Source organism: Meriones unguiculatus, chromosome 2, assembly GCF_030254825.1.
Source record: "Meriones unguiculatus strain TT.TT164.6M chromosome 2, Bangor_MerUng_6.1, whole genome shotgun sequence".
In the NCBI taxonomy this organism is placed as follows: domain Eukaryota; kingdom Metazoa; phylum Chordata; class Mammalia; order Rodentia; family Muridae; genus Meriones; species Meriones unguiculatus.
The window spans coordinates 32,293,338-32,307,976 of record NC_083350.1 but is presented as its reverse complement, the minus strand read 5'-3'; the positions used below and the strand labels follow the sequence as shown (position 1 = coordinate 32,307,976).

General features: G+C 45.0%; 1 protein-coding gene across 1 annotated transcript in view; it reads right to left on the bottom strand.

The window, feature by feature from the left end:
• Window positions 1-823: 823 nt before the first annotated feature.
• Window positions 824-14,639, bottom strand: part of Aldh7a1 (aldehyde dehydrogenase 7 family member A1) — a 34,495-nt gene continuing 20,679 nt past the window's right edge. The window contains exons 10-18 of the mRNA XM_021658804.2: window positions 13,012-13,053; window positions 11,239-11,333; window positions 8,851-8,935; window positions 6,970-7,076; window positions 5,328-5,444; window positions 5,064-5,161; window positions 4,848-4,921; window positions 2,107-2,182; window positions 824-979 (exon numbers count right to left, since the gene is read on the bottom strand). Coding sequence (XP_021514479.1) covers window positions 925-979; window positions 2,107-2,182; window positions 4,848-4,921; window positions 5,064-5,161; window positions 5,328-5,444; window positions 6,970-7,076; window positions 8,851-8,935; window positions 11,239-11,333; window positions 13,012-13,053 — 749 coding nt within the window. The 3' untranslated portion in view covers window positions 824-924. The remainder of the gene's footprint in view (window positions 980-2,106; window positions 2,183-4,847; window positions 4,922-5,063; window positions 5,162-5,327; window positions 5,445-6,969; window positions 7,077-8,850; window positions 8,936-11,238; window positions 11,334-13,011; window positions 13,054-14,639) is intronic.

Below are 14,639 nucleotides of genomic sequence, written 5' to 3'. Positions count from 1 at the left end.
AAGGTTTCTACGTGGGCCCAATGTGACAGAAGGCGGAGTAGTGGCTGTGCACTCTGCCTAGAGTGACAGCAGCACAGGAGAACAGGTGCCTCTTCGGCCTAAGACCCTCAGCAGTGACCTTCCCTGAGTGGCCTGTGAGCACTTAGGTTGAGAAGAAACCCATGAGCAGCCGCCAAAGACTGCGGCTCTGGCATATATGGTCTGAGGCCACTCGGGACATCCATGTGTGCTTTCACGACCAACTTCGGTCCCGGGATTCCCAGCAGGTTATCGGCCCCCACACATTTCCTTCCAGTTGATGCAGTCATGAGCAGTCATAAATGGGTGCGGACACCCTTTGTCTTTAGAGCATGTTTGTTGTTGCAGTGCCAGGATTTGGACCCAGGACTTCACACATGCCAGGCAACCATTCACAACTTAGTTAAATCCCCCATCTCAGCCAACAATGACCCTCTGTCAGGTGGAACACCCCAAGTCTTGTGCACAGAAGTGTGCTGCGGTCCCAGGCATCTGAGAGGTACCTCACCCCTTCAGCCCCTGCCAGAGGGAATCATGCGTAATCAGCACTACTCAGAAGACAGAGTTCATCTCTCTACGGCAAAGACTCTTCTTCCTCTCAATCCCATTTTCCACATCCCCAACCTCCTATGATGACATGAACTTAATAAATGATTAACTGTAGGCAAAAAAGTAATTAGTAACATAAAAACTCAGCAAACCTATCTTTTGCTAAATGAGTCTAAGTTGTGAATATTTAATCTTGAATTTTTAAAAAATGAGTATCTTGATTTAGTCAGGGTTCAGGGATCACTGGAGATTAGTGTTGTATGCAAAACGATCATTTATTCAGGGCAAACCGAGGTTTTCTTGGGCTTCTTCAGAGCAGCCGCAGGAATGGCTAAGTGACACCTGATAGAAGCGACATCACTGAAACTTGATTCCTTGAGCCAGAGGAAGGGACTTGCTGTAGTTGATGGTACTGGGGAAGAAAGAATTGGATGAACGGAAATGCATACATAATACAGAATACTTTCACAACATTACAGAGGTCCATTTACATTAACAACTTATGAGATGTAAAAGCAAACATCCATAGAGAAAATGTCAGTGTGATTCCTCAGAAGAGAGAACAGGAGGGCAGCACATTGCTGGGCGATGCCTATCAGCTGTTACCCATGGTTTTTCTCTTGATCCTAACACAAGAACATGGGTGGGGTAACATTCTTTCTCAGTAACTTGTCCTGAATTATCAGGGAAAATGCAAGTATTCTCACTTTGGTAAGAAATAGTAATTTTTAAAGTGGTTTTTTGTTTTGTTTTTTTACTTTTAACAAACTAGTCTGCTGAGAGGAAAAGTACCCTGAGTCAATGGGCTCCAAGAGAAAATAATAAAGGTAAAACAATTCTGAAACAGCATGTCCAGAAGCCGGCTTCCTCAGCCTAATAACTTGGCCTCTAGAGTCTTGCCCATACTTCCAAGCTAGGCCCCCCACCCCATCCCTAAGCTTGTAGGCCAAACCCCCATGCTCCTCTCTGCTCCACTAAGCAAAAGACCTCTACCACAGAAGAAATGGAAAGGATGGCTCCTTCTACCTTCTTGGGCTAAGTAACCTCATGCCCCACTCCTTCCTACCCTAGCCCACCTGTGGGTAGAATCCAACAAGGAAATTTCAGTCAGTTGCGACGCTAGACAGGGAGGCTGGAAGGGACAATTGGGGGTGAGTGGCTTTCACTGAAAATGTGTGGAGTTGGGAATATGTGCATTGACAGGAGACAGCTTAAAGATGGGACCCAAGTCTCAACATGAAGTCCTTCCTGTTTCCTGTACCTCTGTACACACATCCCTAGTGATGCCTCCATTTCGACTGCCACTCATCACATGACCAGCTGTGTCAGGTCAGGCCAATGCAGTTTTTCAGATTTGGGGATTGGTGATGCTTAACCTGTAGTGTAGCATGTGGGCTCACAAAGAAGGCAGCTGAAGAGAAGAGCTGAATAGTACCATCAGCAGAAAAAACTGAGCAGAGACAAAATGCGGAGACGGGAGCACAACAGCCCATTCCCAAGGGCCTCAAGACCGAATGGTTCTGAGGAGCCCGACCTTACCACGTGGATCTTCGCATGTACTGCTTCCAGGCATCACTGCCCGACTCCCTGCCACCGCCGGTGTGCTTCTCTCCTCCTAGAGAAATGAAAGGTCATCTCACACCTGCCTTTCCCAGTGGGCTCTCAGACAACGCCGGATCTATCAGATCACCACAGACCACCGCTAGGGTAAAACATGCCCATAATCCCTCACCCTCAGAGACTGAGGCAGGAGAACAATGATTTCAGCCTGGGATATTTGAAATGGAGGGTCCCCTCATCCCCCCCCAAAAGCAAAAGAAAATGGAAGAGAAGAAGGAAGAGGGGTGGCAATGGCAGCTGCAGAGATGGCTCAATGGTTGAGAGCGCCGGCTACCCTCACATAGGACCCAGGTTCAGTTCTCAGCATCCACATGCAGCTCTAACTCCAGTTCCAGGGTACCCGGGGCCCTCTTTATGGGCCCTGCAGGCAACAGGCACATGAGTGGTGCTCATGTATATATGCAAATCCTCATAGACAGAAAATAAATCTTTAAAAATAAAAAAAGAAGGAAATCAACACAGAGACCCACAACCGAACAATGTGCAGAGAGCAAGAGACTTTGGAGCACTCGGGGATGTCATCAAGGGATGTCATCAACCCCCTTTCCTGAAGGCTCAGACGTCTACGCAGAAGAGGAAGCAGAAAGACTGCAAGAGCCAGGCGTGGTGGATGAGCCCAAGCAAAGTGTCTTCCAAATACAACAGAACTGATTGGACACATGAACAAAGAGGCTGTGGCAATACACACAGAACTTCTACGGGTTCAAGCCAGATGGGATCCTGCTCCAAAATGGGGACATGAAGTCAGGGGCCTGTCTCTGACCAAGAAGCTGTTTGCAAGCGATTGCTGATAACAAAGTGAAAATCCATTTTTATCAAGAGTGTGTCAATACCCATATCTATCAGACTTCACATCAGGCCCCATGCTCAGGAGTAGTTAGCAAAAACAAAGAGAATTCCTTGGGGCTTTGGGGAATTTTTATTTAGTTTTGGCGTTTTTTTGTCTTCTGCTTGTTTGATGTGTGTGTGTGACCATATAGCTTGGTGGGTAGGAAGGTAGAGAAGCTCTGAGAGGCAACTAATTTTTACTACAGTTTGTATTTTGTTTGGGTTTTTGTTGTTCTTTTTCAGGCTGGGTCTTACTGGCCTGGTACACAGTCCAGGCTGGCCTCAAATTTATGGCAATCCTTCTGCCTCAGCATAGAGCTGACTTGCTTTTTTTGTTGTTGTTTGTGTGTGTGTGTGTTTTTTATTACATTGATTTGTGTGTGTGTTCATGAGTGTTCGTGCCACAGTATGAGTGTAGAGTCAAGAAGACAACTACCTTCAGGAGTCCGTTCATTCCTTCCACCATGTGGAGGTTCCACACACTCTCTCAGGCCTGATGGCAAGCACCCTTACCCACTAAGCCATCTGCTGGCCCCATTAAGAATTCTTATTACATGCAAAAAGCAAACAAAAACTACCACTAAATATCAGGAACTCACAGCTTTTTCTTTGTTTGCTTTTGGTTTTTGAGACAGGATTTCTCTGTGTAGCCTTTGGCTGTCCTGGACTTGCTTTGTACACCAGGCTGGCCTCAAACTCACAGAGATCCATCTGCCTCTGCCTCTTGAAGCGCTGGGATTACAGGTGTGTGCCACAGTGCCCAGCTTAGTAATTCACAGCTTATTAATAGAAAAAAAGAATGGAGCCCAGTGAAGAATATGATTTAGTATTTCAACTAATGAAAAGATAAGATGTTGAACATACAGTATGAGGAGCAGATAAAGTCCTGAGTGAATGCATACTGTTGACATGAGCACATACATACCAAAGACTCCAATGACAAGGCCTTCCCCAGGTCCACCAACAGTTAGTTGCCCTTTAGCTAAAATCTGTGTGAGAGAACGTTTCAACCGCTGCTCCCTCATTCTCGACTGCAACCTGAGACTGCTTCCCACAGGGCCTTCCATGGAGATTTGCTAACCTGCCTCCCCCTCCTATATATAATAAATGCACTGAGCTCCCAGGCTGCTGCTGCGTGTCTCCACCAGATCTCAGCTTTTCTGCCTGTGTGTCCTTTCCTCCTTCTCTGTCACCTAGGTCAAGTCCTAAGCCCACTGTGCAATGTCTTGTTTCCTGGCCTGGAAGTAGAGGTTTTTAACCATTCTGGGCCTAGGATCTCCTGCCTAGAAAAAAATAGTGAATTTCCAGGTCATATATCTTGGGCTAAAGGCCCTGATCTAACCTAAAAGAAAATGAAGACCCCATAAGAACTTGAGATGGAGCACATCCTCTTTCATATATGTTAGATCACAGATTATTACAGAATGTAAATTGTGTTCCCATTTTTGCTCTCTCTCTCTCTCTCTCTCCTCCCCCCTCCTCTTTTGGCTTTCATTTTTCAAGATAGGGTTTCTCTTATAGTCCTGGCTGTCCAGGAGCTCATTCCATAGGCCAGGCTAGCCTCAAACTCAGAGATCCACCTGCCTGACTCCCAAGTGCTTTGCTGGGGAAAAGGCATGCACCACCACCTCCCGGCTTGTTTCCATTTCTTGACAAACTTCTAAGGATGAACATTACCCTTCCTTTGTGGCTTAGTCTGGAAAATGAGTAATGAGGACAGAGCCTCTAGCTCAGTGGTAGAGTGCTGGCCTAGCATACATGACACCCTAGGTTCAGTCTCTGGAACCAAAATAAAAGCAGCATTTAAGAAAGAAAAATGAGTCTCTACATACCAAATGCACCACCAATCTCAGCTCCGCTGGTAGGAATGTTAACGTTCACAATGCCACAGTCCGAACCTTTAGGTCTGTGTGAGGAAAGGGACAGTGAAAACAACACGGGAAATAAAGACAGAGCAGAACAAAGCCCAGACGCTAGGGCTCTCGCTCTGAACACGACCACTCACCACATCACACTTATATAAATGTTCAAAGCAGACTACATCATACCCAAGCCAGCGGAAAATTCTGCCCAAATCCTTGGTAAAGATACTGCTCGAAAGTCCCTGCTTCACTTCATTATTCCAGGCAAAGACCTCTTCTTCATTCTAAAAGCACACAAATTGGGAGCTGTTAGTGCTACTGGTGTCGGTGCGCTCGGGCCAAAGCTCATTTCATAAAGTGTGGTTTTAGTGCACAGAATTTCCGGAAACCAAGAGTTAACGCTGGTTAACTCTGTTTCTTTCATGGTTTGGATCTTTTATTTTTTTTTACCTTGAATTTGAAGATGTAGAGAATTGGGGCAAAAGTCTCCTTGTGCACAATGGGCGCATCGTGGGCAAGACCAGTCACAATGGTGGGCTCCACGTAATTGCCAGGGTGATCCATAACCTGTAAAGTGGAAAGATGAAATAAGAATGGATCCTTTTCCAGGAATCAGAGGACAGCATCCTTGCCTACATTTACGAGGAGAAAAGTTACTTCTACCATGCAGCACTCTATTAGCTCTTGGTCAGAGAGAGACCAGAAGAAAAGTTCAGAGAGGAAAACCATGCTGTGCGCCACTATAACATTACTTGGCAGCCCAGGCTGCTGAAATGTTTATCTTTAGTTTAAATAGACAACCTGTACCCATATAGTGTCCTACCCAAACTCAAATACTGCCCAGTGCTCAGAATGATGGCATCTGGACATACGATCTTCAGGGTAGTTATTAGTCGTTAATAAATGAAGTCCTCAGAGTAGGACCAGTGTCTCCTGTCCTCTCCCCAGATGGCATGTGGGAACTCATCCACAACCCAGAGAGACTTCATCAGAACCCAACTCCGGCAGCATTGTAGTAATGGTCTCCAACATCAACTTTCAGTGTTTCCAGACCAGTCTCTGGCACTTCGTTATACAAGCCCAGGAAATCCATATACATTATGGAAAACTCCAAATGGACACTTCTGTAAGCAGTCTCCATACAAGTGAGCTTACACCTCTCCGCTTGGTGGACAACTGTCTTTTCTCATGAAGCACTCTCACCCTCCAAGCTCCACACCAACCCTGCACTCTACACTGTGCCTCCAGCCCCAGCTGTTCCCCACAGGCCGCCTGAACCACAAACTCAGGTAAGCCTCACACAAGGGTGGACCCTGTTTCTGTAACGGTCGGGTTAAATTATTTACAGGAAGCCCAATATAAGAAAAAAGTGCACAAATCTACACCCACACAGTGTCCAGCTGGATGTGTCTCCACTCTGGAGGAAAAGTTTGCCGTCAGACTGCCTTGCAGGAATTAGGTCTCCACAAGTTTAAAATTAAATGAAACTAAACAGGCAATAAACTATCTAACTTATTAATCTAATAATTAATAGCCTTTTGCACAAACGAAGGCAGCAAATCCATGAAGCAAAAGCCTTGGCTATAGATTGAAAGAACTAAAAATGGATGTAGTTCTCAGTGGGTAGGATGAAACCTGCCTTTAATCCCATCACTCAAGAGAGGCAAGGCAAGTGAATCTGAGTTCCAGGTCACCCGGGGTTCCATGATAAGACCATGTCTCAAATTACAACAAAAATGCAGTTCTCAAGTGCTGATAATAACAGATGTATTTTTGTGATTCCTCTCCTTAATGATCTCAAATAACCAGGAAACATGAATTCTAACTGCTCTGAATACAGACTTAGGTTATACCACCTCAGGATCCCTGCCATCTAAAGTCCTAGGGACTAACTCAGGAGCAACTATGACTGAGTTTCCTCAGTGTCTCATGCCTTTTCTGCCACCATTCTTCAAAACCCGTTTCCCCTTGTAACAGAGATGGGGAGAAGAGAAGTGGCCACCTGGGACCCTTCACCAGTTTTTCTCAGTGATCCGTTTGTGCTCAAAAGAAAGGAACAAGGCTGTCGCTGCCCACCCACAGCTTTCATTACCTTGCCCCCATAGGCCACTGTGCCTCCTTCTTTCTTCACTTCCTCCACGGCTTCAAGAAATAAATTCACTGCCTGTTTGGTATGGAGTGGTCCATAGAGAATGTTTGCTGAGAAGAGAAAAGGGATGCTCTTCACTTTGCCTTCAGTAACATCATTTTATTAGGTTAGGACTTTACAGATTAACAGGATAGCCCTCCTTCCTATACCCTCAGTGGAGAGCAGGAACCAGTAACTTTTTCTGTTTCTCATGCTTTGTTCCAAGTATGCGGTCTCCAGCACAACGGCTCAGCTCCATCTTTGTAGTCCAAAAGCTCCCATCCACAACATGCAAGTGAGAAGATGCGGCCGTGGGGTAGATATAAACAGATAGCAAGCCAAATGTGCTTGTCAACCCCTACATTAGAGGAATGGCTGTCAATCCAAGTGATGCTCTAAACCCACAGGAGCAGTGGTTCATGACAGCGCGCCCGCTCTTGGAGACCATCACAATCTCTGTGGCTACTGTGCAGTTCAGTAAGGTACACTGACCAGTTGCCAGAAACTAGAGCATTGAAATAACCAGAGGGGAAGTCAGGCCCCTGCAAGGACGTAGCAGTCAGCCTCAGGAAGTCCTGGAGAAAGAGTAGTTCTAGCAGAGAGAATAGCAGCAAAGAGCCTGGAATGCTTGAAAACAACGGAAAGTTGGCCAAACGGGAGCCCCAGGAGCAAGGGGCCAAGTGCACATGAGTCTATACCAGAAAGCCTGGGGATATGCCTCAGAAGGAATCTTGACTCTTTGTTTTGTTTTGTTTCTGAGACAGGGCTTCCCCGTGTGTAGCCTACGCTGTCCTGGACTCCCTTTGTAGAACAGGTGGCCTCGAACTCATAGAAATCCGCTTCCCTCTGCTCCCTCCCAAGTGCTGGGATCAAAGGCATGCACCACCATGACCAGCAGGAATGTGGTTTTCAGTCTAAGCACAGTGTCATCACTGCAGTGTCGCAAGCAGAAGGGTGAATTCTATTTTTTCACTTATTTTTATTTTTAGTTACGTGTATGTTTCTTTGTGTGTGTGCGGGGGGGGGGGGGGACATGAGCATAGGTGCCTGCAGAGTCCCAGAGGCCTCAAACCCCTGAAGCTGGAGTTAGAAGATGGTTGTAAAGCTGGACATGTTGGTGCATGTCTTTAATCCCAGCACTTACGACACAGAGGCAAGTAGATCTCTGATTTCAAGGCCAGCCAGGACTACACTATGAGACATTGTCTCAACCCCAAATCCTGAAAAAGACTGTTGTGAATCGCCTGATTTGGGTGCTGGGAATCCATTACTCCAGTTCTCTGCAAGAGTAGTATGTGCTCTTGTTAACCTTGAGCCATCATTCCAGGCCCAACATCCCCATTTAAAATATATATATATATATATATATATATATATATATATATATGGGATATCACTATGTAGCCCTAGCTGGTATAGAACTTACTGTGTAGACCAGGCTAGCCTCAAACTCACAAGATCAGCTTGTTCTGCCTCTTCCTCCTCCTGAGTAATGGTTAAAGGCTTGCACCACCGTGCCTGACACGATTATATCTGAAAAACCTGGTTGCTATGGAAGGCAGCAGTGGAGGCAGGCATTTACACACTTTCCCTGAGGATGATGGTAACTTGAGAAGGGTAACAGCAGTAAAAAGAGAAAGCGCTCAGCCATCACCCCATCCAACCAGAACCCCATCCAAGCAGAACCTTCAACATGCCGACATGTTGAGTACATGGGAAGACATGGCATCAAATTCCACTCGGATCTCTCAGAAAAGGGCACCACCAGCACCTCTAACTTAGGTCAGAAATATGTGTAACGCCAGCTGTCAAAGGGAATAACTCTTAAAAGAACCAGCTACTCACGGTCCCAGGGGTTCCCAACACGGATCTGTGAGTAGGCGCTTTTCAGTCTTTCTACAACTTCCTTATGGATGCTTTCATGCAAAAACTGAAGATCAAACATTCAGAGGAACAGCAAAATGAATATATAAGTCTTAAGACAGTGAATAATTTCAATAGTACTGATTAATAACTACTCAAATACTGTAGTCTCTGAAAACAAACTAAGACTGTGCTTTTAATTATGTATTTTCTAATTTTAATATTAACTATGTGAGCATAAATCTTCCCTTCTACATAGACGTTGAAATAAAGCCATGAACCAAGGCTGGGAATGCACCTTAGTTGATGATAAGTTCACTTAGCATTCAGGAGACCCTGGCTTTTACCCTCGGCAACACATACATCAGACATGGTGCATCACATACCTATAAGCCCAATATTAGAGAGGTAGAGGCAAGAGGGTCAGAAGTTCAAGGCTATCCTCAGCTACACAATAAGCTTGAGGCTAACCTGGGATACACAAGGGCCTGTCTCAAGCAAGCAAACAAAAAACACCCCAAAGCAAACCCCCTCACCAGAAACACTGAGCCTCAGGTTTTGAAGGTCTCCAGGCAGCAGCAGGAGAGTAGGACACCAATATACTTCATGCTATATTCATGGCAGAGGTGGTCTTACCAAACTACCCAATCTCCCATTCTCTGGGTTAGTCTCCATGTAACAAGGAAAGTCTGATAATGTACTCTAACTTTTTTCCATATAAATTTCTGTCACCAGGGAAGTCAATCTAGGAATTGTATTCTTTAATAGTTAACGCTAAATACAGAGCATAGCTACATGTGTTTGCTTCAAGACTAAAAAGTGGGTCAGGTAGAGAAATGGCTAGCTTTTTTAGAATTTTATATTTTACCATGTGATTACCTTATGTTTGAGACAAGGTTTCATGTAGGCAGGGCAGCTTCAAACTTACGATCTTCTAACCTAAGCCTTCCCAGTGCTGAGACTATAGGATGTAATTACTTCTAAAAATCTTTGTTTCTTTTTTGGTTTGCATGATTGATGTAATTTAATGTATATGCGAGCAAGTTAAATTATAAATCTATCATATCTGAATTTTTTTTAATTCAGGAAACAATATACAAAGGATAAGAAAGGTCAAGACTGGAGAGAGAGATCAGAGGTTACGAGAACCAGCTGCTCTTCCAGAAGACTGGGTTCAGTTCCCAGCATTCATATGGCAGCTCACAACTGTGTGTAACTCCAGTCCTAAGGGACTGGACATCCTCTTCTAGCCTCTGTGGGTACCAAGCACACATGAGGTGCACATACATACACATAAAAAGAAACTGTTTTAAGACTATACTGTCATTTATTCTTCATCTTGCTCTGACAATCTTAAATACCATCTGCTCATAATTGTAAAGGAGAGAAACTAATACAAAACAGTCCCTCCGTAATTCAATGGCAGCTTTTTAATGTAAAGGTAGTCAGATATCTAAAGCTTATTTAGTTCTAGTATTTCACTATAGCAAGAGCTAATAAGCAAACAAATGAACTCAATCTAGCATATAGATAAACTACCCACATCTTCCATACTGAAGCTAAATAACACCTCTTTATACAGAGGGGTGTGTGTGTGTGTGTGTGTGTGTGTGTGTGTGTGTGTGTTAAAGACACCGCCCAGGCTAGACTCAAACTCCTGGATTCGAAGGACTCTCAGACCTCAACCTCCCACGTCCTAGGATTCCGGGTGCACATCACCACAATAGCTCAAACCATACATACACCTACGGAAAGAATGGACATAACGAGCATTTGCTTTTCAATAAGCCATAGGACATTCAGTCAAATCTGAGACTTGACGCCCAAACTTAAAATATTTGAAATGTTTCTAAAAACACAAAGCCACTGTTTAGCTAAGTTTTAGAATTTAACTTATCTGATCCCCTAAAAGACACTGATCTTAGCCTATGTTCACCATGGAGTCTGACTCAAAGCTGGTATCACCTCTGAGTCCAGCTTCTACAAACTGGTTGTGAGCCCACTGCAGCTTAGGGGAGGTTAGCATCTCTCAACATTACAGGAGTGGAGGAAAACCACACATTTGCCACTCAAAATGTAAGGAATATATTTTCCTAGCAGCACTTCTGACTCCTTCCAGCCAGAATTCATTACACTGAAGTGTTTAGAAAGCAGGAGAGATGGCTTAGCAGCTACAGAGTTCTTGCTGCTCTTCCAAAAGTCCCAAGTTCGGTTCCTAGCACCTGTGACTCCAGCTCCTGGAGACCTGATGCACCCCTTTTCCCTCTGAGGGCACCTACACAACACTCAGAGCATACACAGCTACACACACACGTTGGCATTCAAAGAAGGAAGGAAAACAATCTTAGGCATGTTTGTGGACACACTCACCAGCCGCCTCACGCTCGTACACCTTTGGCCAGCTGTTCCCACAGCAGCAAACAGAGCTGACGGAAGAACCAAGCTGAGGTCTGCATCCTCAAAAGCTTAAAGAAGCACAAATGGGTGTCGTCAGTGTGTGTTAGGCAGACAAAGCATTTCTAAGCAGTATAAAACAATGCCTTTAGAAAATCATCACAAAACTGAAGATTTGTGGAGCAGAGATACAGGTCTGAGGGGAAAGGCATGCTTTTCTTCTAGAGAAGAGTACGTGATGACAGAGCACAGGGGTCTATGACCTTTGCCCAGATACAAGGTAAACTGAGGCTCAACTGGACCTTTCATCTGTTTTGGAGACCCCTCACTACTGCCTCCATGGAAGCCCATGAGCTCTGCCACCATCTGGGAGCTTGCTTGTTCCAGTCCATTCCCCACTGCCACAGAACTTCCTGCTCCTATGTGAGACAGCTTGCCCTCTGCTACAGGAGGCAATCAAAGCCTGTTCCAACTTCCTCTGAAGGCATTCAGGTCCTGTCACCACTTTTTTTCTCCATTCCTCTTCCTCTGCCCTCAGAAGAAAAGGGCAATCTTCACATGGTTAACCTTTACCAGGTTAATTCATTACTTATAATCCCTGCTTCTGTGTGCCCTCCAGAATCTTACAGCTACTGTTCCCTCCTATGCTGTCACTGTCAACCTTCTAACCTAAGCATTCTCTGATCAGGATGATGGAAAGAAGACATTTCACACACTGAGTAGACTAGACTTCCTATCCATTTTCATGACTTTTTTTTTTTCCTTGAGTCAGGGTTTCTGTGTAGCCTTGGCTGTCTTGGACTCACTTTGTTGACCAGGCTGTCCTCAAACTCAGAGATCCGCCTGCCACTACCTCACTGAGTGCTGGGATTACAGGCGTGTGGCACCACATTTGGCTCACTATTTCACTTTTTCCCCTCTCAGTTCTGGGGACCGAATCAGGGTCTTGTACTTGTGAGGCTCTATATTCGCTGTGTCCTCGCCGTTAGATCTCAAACCTCAGTGTTTTCTTCAAGTCCTTCCTTCCACCCACTCAGACTGAAGGCATCATTATCCCATATTACAAACAAGAAAACTGTGGCTTTAAAAGCTACACAGCAGTTACAGAATTAGCTCATCAGTGTAAGAGCACGTACTGCTCTTGAAGAGGACCCAAATTTGCTTCCCAGCACCCATGTCAAGCAGCATACACAACCCACTAACTATCTCCAGGGAACCTGATGCCTTCTTCTGGCTACTCAGGTACCTGCACTCAGCCCAACCCCCCTACACATAGTACATACACACTTAAAAGTAAAACAAAATCTTAAAAAGCAAAAGAAGAAAGTATCCCTTCCTAACATGAAAGCCCCCCCATACTCTACTAAAGGTCAACTTTGTGTGTCTACAACCTAAAGAAATCTGCAAAGTCACTTAGGAAACAATCGAATATTCTAGAAATGCATGCAGTCAGTTTTTAGAAAACTAGAGAAAAAGCACGAAGAAATGATGTCGTGTTAGAGACAGAATCCTCATGCCCACATTCAAGAGCCCAGGCAACATTTTCCCAGCATGAGTCTGTTTCTTCTTAGCTCCATCTTCCTTTAAGCCAAGTTCATGTCCTGACTCCTAGGGAAAATTCCTAAAGATGTGAACCGGGTCCCAAGCAAAGAACATGGAAGGGATGAGTTTCTATGTAAGTTTCATATATTCTAGAAGACTGCAGGCAGCAAACTGAAAATGATGCAAAGTGAAACGGGGCAGCCTTACCAATAATGGCATTGTTGCCTCCAAGCTCCAACAGGCTTCTCCCTTTAAAAACAAACAAAAAACACAATTCCTACTTCACAACTATGAACTCCGAACTCCACAATTATTCTTACTCAATTACTCTTCAATTATTCCTGCCTGACAGCAGAGCCATCCATCTTTTCATTTGCTTTCTGATTAATAAAGCAGCTTAACGATGATATTTATGGCAATTATGACATTGTGCCATGAAAGCAGACATGAATTATACGCATACTGTGTGTGTGTGAGCCCACGCACACATGCTCGTTTCTAGAGAAAGTGAATGACAAAGCATTAGGCAAACAGCTGCTGCTGCTGTCGCCTGTGGTCCGAGAAGCTTCCCTCCATGATGGTCAGCAGTGACCGCAGAGATGCATAACTGGTCAAAGTGCTAAGAATCAGCCACTGAACGCCACCACGAATGGGATGGCACATCTCTATCAGGACCCCCAAGCACCGGAGAAATCACAGAAGGAGACAGAAGTGGAAACAGTGACTTCAGGGCAGGATATAGCTAGGGCAACTCAAAGTAGCTGTGACACCTGCGTAAGATGGGGCCTGTCAACACCCTGTCATGGAAAAGGCGGCCCTCATGGGGTTCCACCACTCCCTGAAGACTCAGATATAGCTAATGGTTGATGGAGGAGAGAGATTTTCTTCAGCCATATAGCAACTGGTAAGGGGCTGTACACAAACCCTCACCCTCAATCCTTTAAGCAATCCTAGTGAAACTCACTGCAGGCCGACAAGATGGCTCAGCAAATAAAGGTGCCTATAGCCAATTCCCAACACCCACATGGTTGGAAAGAACTGACTCCTGCAAATTGTCCTTTTGTCTCCACATGTGCATTATACAGGCATGTATGTACACACACACACACAAACACAATAAAATCTAATAAAAAAATTTAAAGGCCCCCCACTGGATCTCACACACAAAAGACATACATGAAAGTAGGAGTTAGAAAGTTAGGAGAGGAAAAAAGCAGATGTGGGAGGGCAAGAAGAGAAGATAACGGGGTGGATAACCACAGCTGTGGGAAGAATGAAATCACTGCATGTTATCCCATCATGACGACACCCCAAATTTCATTTATTTAATCACTCTGTGTTGAATATATTAGTTGTCAGTTTTTTCGTCATCTATTTGGGTCACTGTCAAAGTGTGTGACGAGGAGGACTCTTGACATGTAATGCCAACTCACTCACGTTCCAGGGATGCTCCACAGAACTCTCTAAATGTCAGGCTCGTCTCGCTCTCCCTGGCATAAAGAGCTGTGTCAATTTTATGGATATGTGTTTTGTTCTACTCTTTTGAATATGCTTCCTCTAAAATCACTCATCTGAAGTGGCGGGAGCCCGACACACAAGATTAAGTTCTCACCGCTTGGCTCTGAAGCAGGTGAGCCATCCAGGGGACAGGAAGCATGGAGGCTTTGGCTGCAAAGCCTGAGAATATACCAGCTCCAGCTTCGGGGCAAGAGCTGACCTAACGAGGCTCACTGCTGACTGCACGGCACTATGCTGGGTGCCAAGAAAGAAACAGAAGATCCTGCTGTGCAGACGACAACAGTTTCCCCTTCCGGGGCACAGGTGATATCTGGCAA